General features: G+C 32.4%; 1 protein-coding gene across 1 annotated transcript in view; it reads right to left on the bottom strand.

The window, feature by feature from the left end:
* LOC144213945 (short transient receptor potential channel 5-like) overlaps positions 1 to 16,343 on the bottom strand; it is a 45,119-nt gene extending 28,776 nt beyond the window's left edge. Inside the window, exons 1-6 of the mRNA XM_077742669.1 lie at positions 16,311 to 16,343; positions 14,243 to 14,327; positions 14,020 to 14,143; positions 7,189 to 7,201; positions 6,916 to 7,096; positions 397 to 443 (exon numbers count right to left, since the gene is read on the bottom strand). Of these exons, the coding sequence (XP_077598795.1) occupies positions 397 to 443; positions 6,916 to 7,096; positions 7,189 to 7,201; positions 14,020 to 14,143; positions 14,243 to 14,327; positions 16,311 to 16,343 (483 nt within the window). The remainder of the gene's footprint in view (positions 1 to 396; positions 444 to 6,915; positions 7,097 to 7,188; positions 7,202 to 14,019; positions 14,144 to 14,242; positions 14,328 to 16,310) is intronic.
* Positions 16,344 to 18,116: the final 1,773 nt, after the last annotated feature.

The following is an 18,116-nucleotide window of genomic DNA, read 5'->3' as shown; positions in this document are numbered from 1 at the left end:
TAGTATTATTATTATTATTATTATTATTATTATTATTTTTACTAAAAACATATTATTATTATTATTATTATTATTTTTACTAAAAAAAATTTTATGCTATAATCTTATCTTGTTAAATTATTATTTAAATTAATTATTGATTAAAAGTCAATTTACATTAAAAAACAAAAGGGCAAAAGAGTAAATACTTTTCTTCTAAAATATTTATATATAAATATTTTTCAATATTTTTGATTCTAAAAAAAATTGGGATTAAAAAAGTCCAAACAACGTTAAATGTTCAGGATTTTTTTAAATTTTTATATCAAAACATGTTCATTTAAAGTTTTCCTCTTAAAAACTGAGCAATTGAAACAAAGTATCCCGTTATATCACAATTTAGATATATTATCCCACCTTCGTGACCACAAAAATGACATTGAGGCATCTCACCCGTCTTAACTCTATTACAAAAAAAATACATCTTTATGAGGTGGGCTTGGAGATGAAACATGGCAGTGAATTCGGGTGAATAAAGATATATTAAATAGAAAAAAAGTATGTTGGCAGATGATGCAACTCTGTTGTGTAACACTCTAAATTTAGAACCGAAAGGCATTTGGGGAGACAAGGCCGGGAGCGTAACTGAAGACCCCAACGCTCCTGGGGGTGCTTGTCCTTTAATCTTTCTAAGAACCCCCCCTCCCCCCCCCATCCCCTTCCCGACCCGCAAAATTTCCATTCTTTTGTCAAATTTTGCCTTTGACGTGTCCTTCCGAGCTTCATTACTCTTTTCCACTTTACCGTCTATCTCCCTTCGTTAATCTTTATGTTGGATTTGCACTTTAATTATTCATTAAAGGGTACAAATATTTTAGCAGACATTAAAGAAAGATGTTTTAGATATATTTCGAATGTGCTTCTCGATGGTCCGGTTGAGATTTTGCAGTTTTAAAAGGCAGGGGATGGTGTTATAGAGCCCCTCGATGGAGTTGTATTAGTAAAAACAGTAGTAGTGGTAGCGGCAGTAGTAGAAACAGTAGTAGTAGAAACAGTAGAAGCAGAAAAAGTAGTAGCAAAAACAGTAGTAGCAGTAACAGTAGTAGTAGAAAAAGTAGCAGTAGCTGTAGTAGTAGAAACTGTAGTAGCGGTAGCTGTAGTAGTAGAAATAGTAGTAGCAGTGGCAGTATTAGTAGTAGAAACAGTAGTAGCGGAAGCTGTAAAAGTAGAAATAGTAGTAGCAGTGGCAGTATTAGTAGTAGAAACAGCAGTGGCAGTACCTGTAGTAGTAGAAAAAGTAGTAGAAACAGTAGCTGTAGTAGTAGAAACAGTAGTAGAAACAGTAGTTGTAGTAGTAGAAACAATAGTAGCAGTATTAGTAGTAGTAGAAACAGTAGTAGCAGTATTGGTAGAAACAGTAGTAGAAGTATTAGAAGTAGTAGAAACAGAAGTTGAAGAATTAGTAGTAGTAGTAGTAGAAACAGTAGTAGAAGTATTATTAGTAGTAGAAACAGTAGCAGAAGTATTATTAGTAGTAGAAACAGTAGTAGAGGTATTAGTAGTAGTAGAAACAGTAGTAGCAGTATTAGTAGTAGTAGAAACAGTAGTAGCAGTATTAGTAGTAGTAGAAACAGTAGTGGCAGTATTAGTAGAAACAGTAGTAGCAGTATTAGTAGTAGTATAAACAGTAGTGGCAGTATTAGTAGTAGTAGAAACAGTAGTAGCAGTATTAGTAGTAGTAGAAACAGTAGTGGCAGTACCAGTAATAGTAGTAGTAGAAACCGTAGTGGCAGTAGCAGTATGAGTAGTAGTAGAAACAGTAATGGCAGTAGCGGTATTAGTAGTACTAGAAACAGTGGTGGCAGTAGCGGTATTAGTAGTACTAGAAACAGTAGTAGCAGTAGTAGTAGAAACAGTAGTAGCAGTAATAGTAAAAAATACATGTAGTAGTTTCACATTCCTTTGATGGAACTGTAGTAGTAGAAACAGTGGTGATAGTAATAGTAATAGTAGTAGTAGTTGGGGATAGTGTCATAATCCACAAATTAAAAACATTTATTCATTACTTATTTATCAATTATGTGATTATTATTTATTGTTCATATCTACTGATTATTTATGTATCTATTTTTCTGTATGCACTTCTCTACTTATTTATGTTGTTGACTACATATAACTAATTATTTATTTATTTATTGATTAGTTATTTTTATGACCTATCGATTATTTATTGATCTGTTTGTTGTGGTACACATTGCTACTTCTTTATACTGTGACTACTTGTTTATTTATGACACTCAAATACACCAATTAAAAGCAAAATATTAATTAATAATAGGAAATTAGGCCTAAAACAAACAGGAAATCAAGTTGGAAATGATCACTCGCAAAAAAATAAAAGAAGTAATTTCAATGATTTGTTGAAAACCCCCTTGGACCCCCCCCCCCCTTGATTTACGACAGCCAATGACGTAAGCAGGTCTTGATTTAATTTGCCGTTGGCCATCCGTCTTTTTAATTGCCCTCAGCGCCATGTTTGATGGCGCCGCTTTATGTGGCTTTGCATGCAAATGTGATGGTCTGAGTTATTATATTCCAAAATGATATGCTTCTCTCGCGTAAAATAAACACTCAAGTGCTGACTCGCGTCACGGGGAGGACATTATTAAAATACTGTGTGTGTGTTTGCGTTAGCTATCTGTAAAGTGGTTATGTTAACAGATGCATATTTAGCCTGTTGTACTTTAATCTGTACTTAACCTATGTTTGTTCTTGGTTTCTGAACAAATAAAAAATGGCTTATACTGCAATGCCACTTATTTACTGTATTTTCCAAGCTATAAGGTGTCTCTTTAAAAAATGCTTTACTTAAAAAAATAGTTTGAGGTATGTTTTAAAACATGGTGGTGGTGGGAGAGGTAGTAGGGGATTATGTTAGACTAGAGTAGAAACAGAAGGGGTAGTAGTAGTAGTAGTAGTAGTAGTAGTAGTAGTAGTAGTAGTAGTAGTAGTAGTAGTAGTAGTAGTAGTAGTAGTAGTAGTAGTAGTAGTAGTAGTAAGAATAGGGGGGTGTTTTACAACTCGGAGGGGGAGCTGTATTTGTATTAGGGCATTGGGTTATGATCTAATAGATGGAGCTGTAGTGGTGTAAACAGTAGTAGCAGTAGTAGTAGTAAGGGATATGCATCTACTAGATTCAACTGTGGTGGTATTAATAGGAGGTTGGGTTATATAGTCACTAGATGAAGCTGTAGTGGTAGTTGAAGTAGTAATATTTGTAGCAGTAGTAGTAGTAGTAATAGTGGTAGTAATAGTGGTAGTAGTAGTAGTGGTGGTGGTAGTAATAGAGGTAATAGTAGTAGCAGTAGTAGTAGTAAGGGATATGCATCTACTAGATTCAACTGTGGTGGTATTAATAGGAGGTTGGGTTATATAGTCACTAGATGAAGCTGTAGTGGTAGTTGAAGTAGTAATATTTGTAGCAGTAGTAGTAGTAGTAATAGTGGTAGTAATAGTGGTAGTAGTAGTAGTGGTGGTGGTAGTAATAGAGGTAATAGTAGTGGTAGTAGTAGTGGTGGTAGTGATGGTGGTAGTGGTGGTGGTAGTGGTGGTGGTAGTGGTGGTGGTAGTGGTGGTGGTAGTGGTGGTGGTAGTGGTGGTAGTAGTAGTAGTAGTAGTAGTAGTAGAAGTAGTAGTGGTAGTAGTAGTAGTAGCAGCAGTAGTGGTAGTAGTAGTAGTAGCAGCAGTAGTGGTAGTAGTAGTAGTAGCAGCAGTAGTGGTAGTAGTAGTAGTAGCAGCAGTAGTAGAAGTAGTAGTGGTAATAGTGGTAGTAGTGATAGTAATATTGGTAGTAGTAGTAGTAGTAGTAGTAGTAGTAGTAGTAGTAGAAGTAGTAGTGGTAGTAGTAGTAGTAGCAGCAGTACTAGTAATATCAGTAGTGGTAATAGTGGTAGTAGTGATAGTAATATTGGTAGTAGTAGTAGTAGTAGTAGTAGTAGTAGTAGTAGTAGTGGTAGTAGTAGTAGTAGTAGTAGTAGTAGTAGTAGTAGTAGTGGTAGTAGTAGTAGTAGTAGTAGTGATTGTAGTGGTGGTAGTGGTAGTAGTAGTAGTAGTGGTAGTAGTAGTGGTAGTGGTAGTAGTAGTAGTAGTGATTGTAGTGGTGGTAGTGGTAGTAGTAGGAGTAGTAGTAGTAGTGATTGTAGTGGTGGTAGTGGTAGTAGTAGGAGTAGTAGTAGTAGTAGTAGTGATTGTAGTGGTGGTAGTGGTAGTAGTAGGAGTAGTAGTAGTAGTGATTGTAGTGGTGGTAGTGGTAGTAGTAGGAGTAGTAGTAGTAGTAGTGATTGTAGTGGTGGTAGTGGTAGTAGTAGGAGTAGTAGTAGTGATTGTAGTGGTGGTAGTGGTAGTAGTAGGAGTAGTAGTAGTGATTGTAGTGGTGGTAGTGGTAGTAGTAGGAGTAGTAGTAATCATGGATGAAGCTGTAGAAGTAGTAGGGGTGTTTTACATCTAGTAGAGGAAACTGTATTTGTAATAGTGGGTTGTGTTATAGATGAACGAGAAGGTGCTGTAGTAGTAGTAGTAGAAAAAGTAGTTGTGGTTAGACATTGTGTTACACAACTTTTTAATCGATATTATGAGAATGATACTCTTTTTGATGAATCGCTCCCCATTTTCCTTAATTTGTCCGAGCATTTTGCTATTTTGGGGAAAAACACCCAAAAAATAAAAAACAAGAAACATAAACAAAATCAAAGAGCAGAAGCTAATTGCTACCCTGTACACTGTGCGTGCTTGCCTGTAGTTGCGGTTAATTAGCCTTGGAAGACAGCGAGCAGATGGCAGATGCTTTCTTTTGATCTAACATGGCAAAGGTATACACACACCTAACTGTGTTTTGTGTGAGCAAACTGTATTTACTCGTATATAAGCCGCATTTGTCAGACAAAAAAAATGATGACTGAATCGAGGGTACGGCTTATATGCGCATAAAAAGACAATTATTTCAAAATAAAGAAAATATTTAGTGAAAAAAAATGCTAAATTAAGTTTATTTTGACGTCTATTAATGAAATTCAAGAAGAAATGTATCTAAAGGTATAAAAAATGAAGTTGGAAGTGAGAGAGGAAATTCTAAAAAAAATGAAGGAAGAGCAAGTACACAGATGGAGATGGCCCCGCCTACTTTTCACAGGGTTTAATAAGTGTGAGTACATGAGTGTATTGTGTTGTAAATATATATATATATATATATATATATATATATATATATATATATATATATATATATATATATATATATATATATATATATATATATATATATATATATATATATATATATATATGTATGTATATATATATATGTATATATATATATGTATATATATATATATATGTATATATATATATGTATATATATATATGTATATATATATATATATATATATATATATATATATATATATATATATATATATATATATATATATATATATATATATATATATATATATATATATATATATATATATATATATATATATATATATATATATATATATATATATATATATATATATATATATATATATATATATATATATATATATATATATATATATATATATATATATATATATATATATATATATATATATATATATATATATATATATATATATATATATATATATATATATATATATATATATATATATATATATATATATATATATATATATATATATATAAATTAGATTTTTGGTATGAAGAACATTTTTAATCTATTTTTATCATTTTTAAATGCTATCCATTTATAGCATTTATATATATATATATATATATATATATATGTATGTATATATATATATGTATATATATATATGTATATATATATATATATGTATATATATATATGTATATATATATATGTATATATATATATATATATATATATATATATATATATATATATATATATATATATATATATATATATATATATATATATATATATATATATATATATATATATATATATATATATATATATATATATATATATATATATATATATATATATATATATATATATATATATATATATATATATATATATATATATATATATATATATATATATATATATATATATATATATATATATATATATATATATATATATATATATATATATATATATATATATATATATATATATATATATATAAATTAGATTTTTGGTATGAAGAACATTTTTAATCTATTTTTATCATTTTTAAATGCTATCCATTTATATCTATTTTCAAATTTAAAAAATGCCTTTATATACAATTTGGGATTAAAATTTTCAATTATTGATTTAAAAAAGAAAAATGCAGGAAATATTATATATTTACATATATATTTAAATTCTAGAGTATTTACATTTAAAGTACACCTCTACTTACGAAATTTTCGAGGTACAAAAAACCTCTGGAACCAATTAATTTCTTAAGTAGAGCATATTTATCAAATATGACTGTATTAATAACAAAATACAATATTTAGACTAATTTAACTACTGTACTCAGGGAAAATATTTCCTCTCTGCTTGATATAAATTAAAAAAAAAACTTGGTGAATGGGATTTTTAGTCCAAGTCCTTTGTCTGCGATATTTGAGGGATTACTGTACTAATGTTATCGGTATCCCGTTATGGGAAAAAAACTGCTGACATGCCCCTTTTTTAAGGTCTTTTGACTTTCTTCCAAACAAGTTATGATTGCGGGCTTTGTGTACTACGTTCCCCCCTGTAAAAAAGCCACGAACAGGACGTTGTATGGCTTATTGATTTTCCTTACACAGGCTTAAATTAAATGCCAGCAGTGATGGATGACTTTCAAATAAAGCAATGTTTTTTAAATTGATGACATTAACGACAACTGCATGAATGGCAACCTGGCGTTCTTTTATCCAGCCATTTTTGTTTGGCCATCTTGAGGCTTTTCGTCTCATTGGCACTAGAAAAGAGCATCAGAGTGAGCAGAAAGGAAATGACTCGCGAGAAAGGCTCGTCAAGGCCAATCGTCAAGTCTGCCTCGGAGCTTTTTCTCGGGAAGGGAAGAATGTAGCAATTATCCTGTAATTACTACACATGTCACAAAGAGATTAAACGGGAATGTAAATCGCTTTTTCTGTGCCGCGGAACCCCAGAAACGATATATTTCTTACATGAAAAATCTCCCTAAAAGTACAAAAATAAACCACGATGGAATTGAAAAATAAAATTTAGAAAATTTGGGTCACTAAAAAGGAAATATGAGGAAAAACCTGTCAATTAATTACCATATTTTCTCGCATATACCATATTTTCAGGACTATAAGGCGCACTTAAAGTCTTAAATTTTCTCCAAAATAGACAGTGCGCCTTATAATCCAGTGCGCCTTATATATGGAAAAAACAGAAAACCAAAAACAAAAAACCACCACTGTCGGATATTAAAAAAACACAAACGCCTGAACTGAAACAATACTGTTAAATATGCAGATGCCATCTTAGTTTACAACATCTTCCATCATATAGCTCCTCCTCTACTGCAAGATTTTATACAAAAAAAATCCAAAACATCAACAATGGCTGGCTCTAGAGGTGACTGTGTAGTGAGTGCCTGGAAGTCAATGGCAATTACCGTATTTTCACGACGATAAGGCGCACTTAAATGTCTTAAATTTTCTCCAAAATAGACAGTGCGCCTTATAATACAGTGCGCCTTATAATACAGTGCGCCTTATAATACAGTGCGCCTTATAATACAGTGCGCCTTATAATACAGTGCGCCTTATAATACAGTGCGCCTTATAATACAGTGCCCCTTATATACGGAAAAATGTCATTCATTGAGGGTGCACCCTATAATGCGGTGCGCCTTATAGTCGTGAAAATACGGTAAGCCGTATTTGAAAAATTTGGACTGAATCAAGGGTACGGCTTATATTCGCACAAGACTTGCTATATTGTTTTTCACCAGTAAATGTCGGCAAATTAACGTTGACTATTTGTGGTTATTTTCTGTTTTGCAGTAAGAGAACAACTATTAATGGATGAATTAGTTCCTTATGATATTGATCCTATTATTGTGCTTTTGAGTCATAAAGTATCTCATAAATATGATTTTTCTTCAGATTTTAAGACATTTGTACTCCCTATTAAAACCATGAATATGGAGGTGAAAATTGTGCATCAGGCTTATACGAGAGAAATTGTTAAAATGTAATGATTTTAAGGCACATTTAAGGGTACAGCTTATACATGGAGGCAGCTAAAATGCAAGAAAATTTGGTATAAGCAAAAATAAGCACAATGAAAGATTAAAAAAAATGTTGCGCTGTAGTTGCAATTTTTTGGCAGGAAAAAAATATGGTAATGTTAGAAAAAATAGCTCTTTATTTGTCACATACTAAAAAACTGTAGCCTGAAAAAACAAACATAACAAGCTGTATTTAGTCACAGTGAAAAACTAAATAAAGCCAAACTATCGGAAAAAATGCAACTTATACTCCAGATAATACCTTTTTTGTTTGTTTTTAAAGCTCAATGCAAACAGAAGTTGATTTACAACCAAGAAAACTTTTTATGTTATTGACTTAAACCTTTATGTAAGCTAATAGCTAGCATTTCAGTTTATGTAGTTTGTGTGGGTTTTTTGGGGGTGTAACAGTGGGTAGGCAGTTGAAATGATTGCAATTATGCCCCAAAAAAATATTTATTATTTTTACCATAGTGACAGAACTTTGACAATTAGGCGATTACTTTTTTAAGGCTGTAAAAAAGCATACAAAATCTCTTGTTTCATCAAAAAATAAATATTCATCTAGTGACTATTGTATTAATATTCCTACACTATAAACTGGTGATTTTTTAACTAGATTTTTTTGTAAGTAGAGTTGCATTTTATATGTAAATTCCCTAATCCAAATTTTTAATTCTAAACCCTTTAAAAATATTTGAAAAAATATCAATTTTGTATGAAATATGTGAGAAAAAAAATTAAAATGAAATTATTTGAATTGATCGTGGGTGAGGGGGAGGAGTCAAACATTTGGCAGCTGAGAAAACATGCGGGAAAAATAACATTTGGCAAAATATCAACAATGTTTGTTTTTGACGATTTCATAATTTAGCCAATGAGAGGACAGGAACGTGTTTATCAAGTAGCCAATTGGAGTGGAAGTTTAAGTAATATGCAGGATAACATGTGGTAGCAATTTGATTTTTAGGAATGCGGGTGGACAAAAATGCGGAAGATGACGTCTTCTTACCAGTGGATGGTAATTAATCGAAAGAGCTAATTAAGAAAATTGCTTTCTCCAAGTTCGTGACGGAAAATGCGCAAGATGTCCTTGATGTTGGCAGCCTGCCGGGATGTGGGGAGGAGCTTAATTGGAAGTCTACAAAATGGCATTAGATGAGAGTGGTGGAGACATTTTGAAAATTCTTTTAGTTGTTTTTTATAGTGCGGAGAATACGGTGATATTCATAACAGGTTAGCCCAATTGCATTAACAAAGAAAATCTAAATATAATAATAAACATTTAGATATTTTAAGTTTTTTTTATTAAACTGGACATTTTGTATGCTTTTTATACCCTTAAAAATAATTTCCTACCCACTGTTACACCCCAAAAAAACCTACACAAACTATATAAAATGAAATGAAAGCTATTAGCTTGTGTAAAGGTTTAAGTCAATAACAATTGCAAAGTTTTCTTGGTTGTTAATCGTCTTCTATTTGCATTTTGCTGTAAAAAATGTATTCTCTGGAGTATAAGTTGCACTTTTTTCCCCATATTTTGGCTTTTTTTTGTCACTGTGATTAACAACAGCTTGTTATGTGTGTTTTTTCGGGTTGTAGTTTGTTAGTATGTTACATCAAAGAGCTTATTTTGTCTTAAATTACCGTATTTTTTTAAATTTATATTTTACGTGACATTTTTTCCCTTTTATTGTCCATATTTTGGCTAAAACCGAATTTTGTCGCATATTAGCCGCCTCTGGGTATAAACCGCACCCTTAAATTGGCCTTAAAATTGTTGAATTTGACAATTTCTCTCGTATAAGCCTCCCCCTGATTCACAATTTTCATCATTTTCTTTGTTTATATTTTGTCTATTTTGAAATAAATGACTGAATCGGCCATATTATCTTTTGTTAAGGTGTTTCGTCTTCATCACCTTGTAATTCCCTGCATGTCATTCTAATTTATGCGCATATAAGCCCTACCCTTGTTACAAATACGGCTTATATGGGAGAAAATGTGATATTATCATGCTTATGTCCGTTTTCGATCCTAGTCTGACTGGGAATAATTGACCTCACGTCAACCAGTGGCTAACACGTGCTAATCTGCTATGTTTACAAGCACAGCTGAGCCCAACGAATGATTGGTCGCACTTTACAAGCAAGCTGAAATAAAGACAAATGGCACTTTTCTTTACTAGCCATCCCTGAGAGGCGCGGCGTAATGATCGTCACTCTTGCTTTGTAAAATTAACGAGCTCCACAAGTGCCTCGGCGCTAACCTCTTAATTATCTCTGGTCGCGCTTGCAGACGTGACCTAATTGCAAAAAAAATTGTGCAGATTTTTTTCCGATACTTTTTGCAGTCTTTCTTTTAATCTTGTTTTTCCCTAAAAATGTTCATATATAAACATAAATATGTATATATGTATACATATTTTTCACAATGTTCACGTAAATAAGGACCTTATAAAGCTGTACGTATTAGATATGAATGAAAAAGTTGGAAAAATACGAGATAAAGGAAGGGTGTCAAAGTGGCGGCCCGGGGGCCAAATTTGGACCACCGCATCATTTTGTGTGGCCGATTTTCTGTTTTATGATGAAATTTCAAATGAAGGTTATATGGAATGTGATTTCCAATTTTTAATTTAATACCTGCAATATTTTTTAATTAAAAAAATCATTTTTTAGTGTTGTTTTTGTTCAAAAAGCATTTTTTTAAAAATAATAAACTGAATATTTAGTCCTTTTAATCAATTTTTTAAATTAAATATCTAAATATATCTAAATGATCTCCCCTCTTTTATTTTTTGCTTTAAATAGATTTTTAAAAAACGCAATATTTTCCCTTTTTCATTTAAAATAAAAAAATTAAGTTAAAAAATATATGAAAGATTGAATATTTGCCTTATTTTAAGATTTAAAAAAAAAAATACATCTAGAAAAAACCCACAATCAATACCAAATTTAATATTAAGGCCTTTTAATCCAAATTTTGTAAAATAAAATATCTAAATATATTATAATATAATAATATAATATAATGTATTTCCTCCTTTGTATTTTTCACTATAAATAGATTTTTAAACACGTTACGTTTACCCTTTTTCCATTTTAAATACAAAAATTAAAAAAATACATTTATGATAGATTGAATATTTGCCTTATTTTCAAATTTAAAAAAAAAATGAAATACATTTTTTAAAATTGATTACAAGAGAATATTTGAAGAAGCTCAAAGAGAAAATGTGTACTAATTTTAATGTCCGAAAATGACTATCAATTCATCGATAATTTTTAGCAGCCTAATTGTAAGAAAATGACATTTATTTGATAAAAATGACCAACATGAGCAACAATAAAATCCCGGACTCAGCTGGAATGGCGAGTATAATTAACTGAGTGCATCATCTACTCGAATGAACTGATGCCATTTCAAGCCCTGCTTAACAAACACGCTTTTTAAAAACAGATTTAACCTTGAAAAAAGCGGCCCTTACTTTGAAAATCCATCTTGGAACAGAATCCTGTTGTGTTCTTATGAAAGAAAAACACTACTAAAGCTTATAAAGATTAAAAAAAAGAAAAGTGTTAGCTACTAAGTGTTCTTTTAGTTTTCTGTTGATGTAGCCTCGGCTTTTTTTCCCTTGATTTTCCATTGCTTTCACCTGTGGTTGTCACGCAGCTGCCCCGTTAGCCCGTGTCGGTAGCTTTAAATGAATTAAATCCTTTTATTGTCATTAAACAACTATAAAGAGATTTAAAGACAAAGTGCCTAAATAACAACAACAAACAAAAAGGGAGAAAAAAATCATAAACAATAGCAACAATCATTAAAAAAGTAATACATAATATGTAGTCAACAATGTAAAAAACTAGGATGCAAAAAGGACATATAAATAATCATAAAACAAGTAATAAATAATAAATGAATAAGTAGTCAATACCATAAATCAGTAGAGTGCACAAAAAGTGCACAATAATTCATAACAATAGAAACAACAAGAAATGAATGAATATGTAGTCAACAGAATAAGTCATCAATAGCATAATTAAGTAAGGTGCACAAAAAGTACACAAATAATATCCAACAGATAAATAATTAATTAACAATAATGAATAAATACATAGTAGTCAACATAAGTAGTAGTCAACATTGATGTGTCCAATTAAGTAGTAGTCAATATGAGTATTTAACACAACAAGTAGTAAGTAGTAGTCAACATGAGTAGTCATCATAATAAGAAGTCAACATAACAAGTAGTAAGTAGTAGTCAACATAGATAGTAGTCAATTTACTAAGACGTCAATATAGTAAGTAGTAGTAGACATAATAAGAAGTAGTCAACATAATTAGGGGTAGTCATCATAATGAGAAGTCAACATAACAAGTAGTAGTCAACATTGATAAGTAGTTGTCAATATAAATAGTAGTCAAATTATTAAGTAGTCAACATAGATACTAGTCAATTTACTTAGTTGTAGTCAATATTGATAAGTAGTAGTCAACATAAGTAGTCAACATGTGAAGTAGTCAACATAGATACTAGTCAATTTACTTAGTTGTAGTCAATATTGATAAGTAGTAGTCAACATAAGTAGTCAACATGTGAAGTAGTCAACATAAGTAGTCAACATAAATAAGTAGCAGTCAAAATAATAAATAGTAGTCTTCATAATAAGTAGCAGTAAACATAATAAGTAGCAGTCAGCAAGATAAGTTAGTAGTCAACATAAATAAGTAGTAGTCAATATAGATAGGTAAACAACATAAATAGGTAGTAGTCAACATAATAAGTAGTAGTCAACTAAAATTAATAGTAGTCAACATAATAAGTAGTAGTCAACTAAAATTAATAGTAGTCAACATAAGAAGTAGTAAACATAAAAAGTAGTCAACATATATATGTAGTAGTCAACATAATAAATAGTAGTCAGTATAGATAAATAGTAGTCAGTGTAGATAAATAGTAGTCAGTGTAGATAAATAGTAGTCAGTATAGATAAATAGTAGTCAACATGAGAAGTAGTCATTATATATAGGTAGTAGTCAACTTAATAAATAGTAGTCAGTATAGATAAATAGTAGTCAGTATAGATAAATAGTAGTCAGTATAGATAAATAGTAGTCAGTATAGATAAATAGTAGTCAGTATAGATAAATAGTAGTCAGTATAGATAAATAGTAGTCAACATGAGAAGTAGTCATTATATATAGGTAGTAGTCAACATAATAAATAGTAGTCAGTATAGATAAATAGTAGTCAGTATAGATAAATAGTAGTCAGTATAGATAAATAGTAGTCAGTATAGATAAATAGTAGTCAACATAGATAAGTAGACAACATGAGAAGTAGTCAACATAAGAAGTAGTCAACATAAGAAGTAGTCAACATAAGAAGTAGTCAACATAAGAAGTAGTCAACATAAGAAGTAGTCAACATAAGAAGTAGTCAACATGAATAAGTAGTCATGTATATAAGTAGGTACAAAAGTGACTAAAGTGGTTAGCAAGCCTAGAGAGTTTTAGTGCAAGCTTTGCTTGTTCATTTCTTGTTGCGTTCTGGTCCGTCTATTTAACTCTCCGTCTTTTGCTTAATCTTACAATTTTATGGATTCTTATTCTTATTTAAACTTTATTTTTTTGTCCTTTCTTTTATTCAACTTTTGAAGTTCCCTCCACCCTACCCGTTTTTCCCCCCTAGTCGGCGATGAAATGAGTTTGCGGCTTTTCTTCTGTCCTTCATGCCCTTGAGGCTAACACGTTCATTGATCCCTCTTGAGAAAATGGCGCTACGCCAGCGCCGTAAAGCGTGATATGCGGCAAGCGGCCCCCGGGGGTCGCACGTAATTTTAATGACGGACAACCCGATGGTTTGTAGCTACCTGAACATAAAAAAAAAAAAACTTTGGAGACATGACGCGATTCTATTGGCCGTGAGTCATGGAGACACACGAGTTGGCCGAAGGGTGCCGTCATCTGACTTATGCCCGAGTCTACTGGCGGTAGAACTTGACTTTGACCGTCCTCGTGGACATCGAGCGTGACATCACTGATGGAGTGGCGGCCCTTGATTACAGAAGTCCATTAGCAGTATGAGAAGGAAATGCGGCAGAAGCCAAAAAGCCAATAAAGCTTCTGTAAAAAACCCAGTTGTGTGCTATCTAACTATGTCCACTTATGTATCATTCATGTTGACTATGTCGACTACTACTAATGTTGACTATTGTCGACTACTACTAATGTTGACTATTGGCGACTACTACTTTTGTTGACTATGTCGACTACTACTAATGTTAACTATGTTGACTACTACTACTTTTGTTATGCGGACTATTACTTTTGTTGACTATGTTGACTTTTACTAATGTTGACTATGTCGACTACTACTAATGTTGACTATGTCGACTACTACTAATGTTGACTATGTCGACTACTACTAATGTTGACTATGTCGACTACTACTAATGTTGACTATGTCGACTACTACTACTTTAGTTTTGTGGACAATTACTTTTGTTGACTATGTTGACTACTACTAATGTTGACTATGTCGACTACTACTAATGTTGACTACTACTCATGTTGACTATGTCGACTACTACTGGTGTTGACTATGTCGACTACTACTAATGTTGACTATGTTGACTACTACTCATGTTGACTATGTCGACTACTACAATGTTCACTATGTCGACTACTACTTTTGTTGACTATGTTGACTACTACTAATGTTGACTATGTCGACTACTACTAATGTTGACTATGTCGACTACTACTAATGTTGACTATGTCGACTACTACTACTTTAGTTATGTGGATAATTACTTTTGTTGACTGTCGACTACTACTAATGTTGACTATGTTGACTACTTCTCATGTTGACTATGTCGACTACTACAATGTTCACTATGTCGACTACTACTTTTGTTGATTATGTTGAATACTACTTTTGTTGACTGTCGACTTTTACTTATGTTGTCTACTACTCATGTTGACTACTACTTGTTGTCTACTGTACTCATGTTGACTATGTAAACTACTACCCCTGTTGACCAGGCCGACTACTACTCATGTTGACTTTGTCAACTACTACTCATGTTGACTATGTCAACTAATATTGTCAACTTCTACTTATTTTGACCATGTTGACTACTACTTATGTTGACTAGTTCAACTACTACTTATTTTGTCTACTACTTATGTTAACTAGTTCAACTACTACTTATTTTGTCTACTACATATGTTGACTAGTTCAACTACTACTTATTTTGTCTACTACTTATGTTAACTAGTTCAACTACTACTTATTTTGTCTACTACCTATGTTGACTAGTTCAACTACTACTGATTTTGTCTACTACTTATGTGGACTAATTCAACAACTACTTATTTTGTCTACTACTTATTTTGTCTACTACATATGTTGACTAGTTCAACTACTACAGATTTTGTCTACTACTTATGTTGACTATTTCAACTACTACAGATTTTGTCTACTACTTATGTGGACTAATTCAACTACTACTTATTTTGTCTACTACTTATTTTGTCTACTACATATGTTGACTAATTCAACTACTACTGATTTTGTCTACTACTTATGTGGACTAATTCAACTACTACTGATTTTGTCTACTACTTATGTGGACTAATTCAACTACTACTTATTTTGTCTACTACTTATGATGACTAGTTCAATTACTACTTATTTAATCCACTACTTATGTTGACTAATTACTCATTGATTATTGATTTCATTATTATTATTATTTATTGAATATTTATCCGGTCGTTTACATGTTTGTTGTTGTTATTTGTACAGTTCTCTACTTATTTATGTTGTTGACTCATTTTGTGTCAACGTATGTATGTTTTATTGATGATTCATTGTTTTAATTTCTTGTTTGTATTTGTTTGTTTGTTGTTATTATTTGTGCACTTAGTAGTCAAGCTTTAAATCTCATGATAATTGTATTATGACAATAAAAGCATTCAATTTAATCAATGTGAGCATCCAAAAGCCGTTCAAAAAATGTGACGCAAGCTTACTGTACTTTTTAAGCTCTTCAACGCGCCCCGCATTTCCTGCCCCAAGATCGAATTAGCCGATTTGATTCCCGACAGTCCGCTCGGAAAGGGGACTCAAATTGGAACGAGGGGGCGGCGGCGTGATTAAACCAGCTTAACCTCCATTTGAACCTGTTTATCAGCGCGGTGCGGACGGTACGTGGCGTGGCAACCTGGAAGAACAACGAATGAGGAACCAGGGAGTGGAAAAGCAAATTATGAGGAGAGGAAATGAAGTTTAAACAGGGAGGAAAGGGATCAAAAAGTCGGGGAAACCAGTTCGAGATTGGTTTCGGACTTGGAATCAGGTTTGGGACTTGGAGTCAGGTTTGGGACTTGGAGTCAGGTTTGGGACTTGGAGTCAGGTTTCGGACTATGAGTCAGATTTCGTAGTTTTGTGAGATTATAAATCAGATTTTGGACTTGAAGTCAGGTTTCGGAGTTGGAGTCAGGTTTCAGAGTTGGAGTCAGGTTTCGGACTTGGAGTCAGGTTTCGGATTTGGAGTCAGATTTCGTAGTTTTGTGAGATTATAAATCAGATTTTGGACTTGGTGTCAGGTTTCGGACTTGGAGTCAGGTTTCGGAGTTGGAGTCAGGTTTCGGACTATGAGTCAGATTTCGTAGTTTTGTGAGATTATAAATCAGATTTTGGACTTGGAGTCGGGTTTCGGACTTGGAGTCAGATTTTGGACTTGGAGTAAGATTTTGGGCTTGGAGTAAGATTTTGGGCTTGGGGTAAGATTTCGGACTTGGAGTCAGGTTTCAGACTTGGAGTCAGATTTTGGATGTGGAGTCAGATTACAAATCACATTTCGGAGTTATTAGTCATATTTCAGAATTCACCTCGGATTTTGGACATTGGTCTCAGATTTCACAACAGAATTGGGACTTACGTTTCAGATTTCAAGTGAGGTTTTGGACTCGAGTCTCAAGTTTCAAGTCAGGTTTCGTCTCAAATTTCAAGTCAGGTTTCACACTTTCATTTCAGATTTCAAGTCACGTTTCGTCTCAGAATTCAAGTCAGGTTTCGTCTCAGAATTCAAGTCAGTTTTCGGGCTTTGGTTTTAAAATTTCAAGTCAGGTTTCGTCTCAGATTTCAAGTCAGTTTATCGGACTTTAGTTTATGATTTCAAGTCAGGTTTCGTTTCAGATTTCACGTTAGGTTTTGTCTCAGATTTCAAGTCAGTTTTCAGACTTTTGTTTCAGATTCCAAGTCAGTTTTCAGACTTTCCTATCAGTTTTAGAGTCAGGTTTTGGACTTGAGTCACAGATTTCTCACAAGGTTTCGGACTCGAGTCTCAGATTTCTCACAAGGTTTCGGACTTGTATCTCAGATTTCACGTCGGATTTCGGACTTTCCTCTCAGAATTCAAGTGAGGTTTCGTCTCAGATTTTAAATCAGGTTTCGGACTCCAGTCTCAGAATTCAAGTCAGATTTGTGACTTTCATCTCAGATTTCAAGTCATATTTCCGCCTTTCAAATCAGACTCTTGTCCACCTTTTCTTCATCCATAGTAACCAACAACAAAACCCAGAGTGGAGGAAAAACATGAGGGAGGGAAAGACGAAGAAAAGTCTTCTCCTCACCCACACGGTCAAAGACAACCGCCACTAAAACAAACACAAAAAAACCCATACAAAATCAACTCCTTTTCCGAAGAATTAACCATTAGTGTGTTTATTTGTGTCTTCAAAAAATGTCTAGCTAGGTATTAATTATTAGAGTCAATCTATCCTGAGTCAAAGAATATTCCACTGTCCTACTTATCCTCACAAGGCTCACAGAGG

The sequence above is a fragment of the Stigmatopora nigra genome, chromosome 20, assembly GCF_051989575.1.
Source record: "Stigmatopora nigra isolate UIUO_SnigA chromosome 20, RoL_Snig_1.1, whole genome shotgun sequence".
Taxonomy (NCBI): Eukaryota; Metazoa; Chordata; class Actinopteri; order Syngnathiformes; family Syngnathidae; genus Stigmatopora; species Stigmatopora nigra.
The sequence above is the reverse complement of the archived record's forward strand: the minus strand, read 5'-3'. Positions and strand labels throughout refer to the sequence as shown.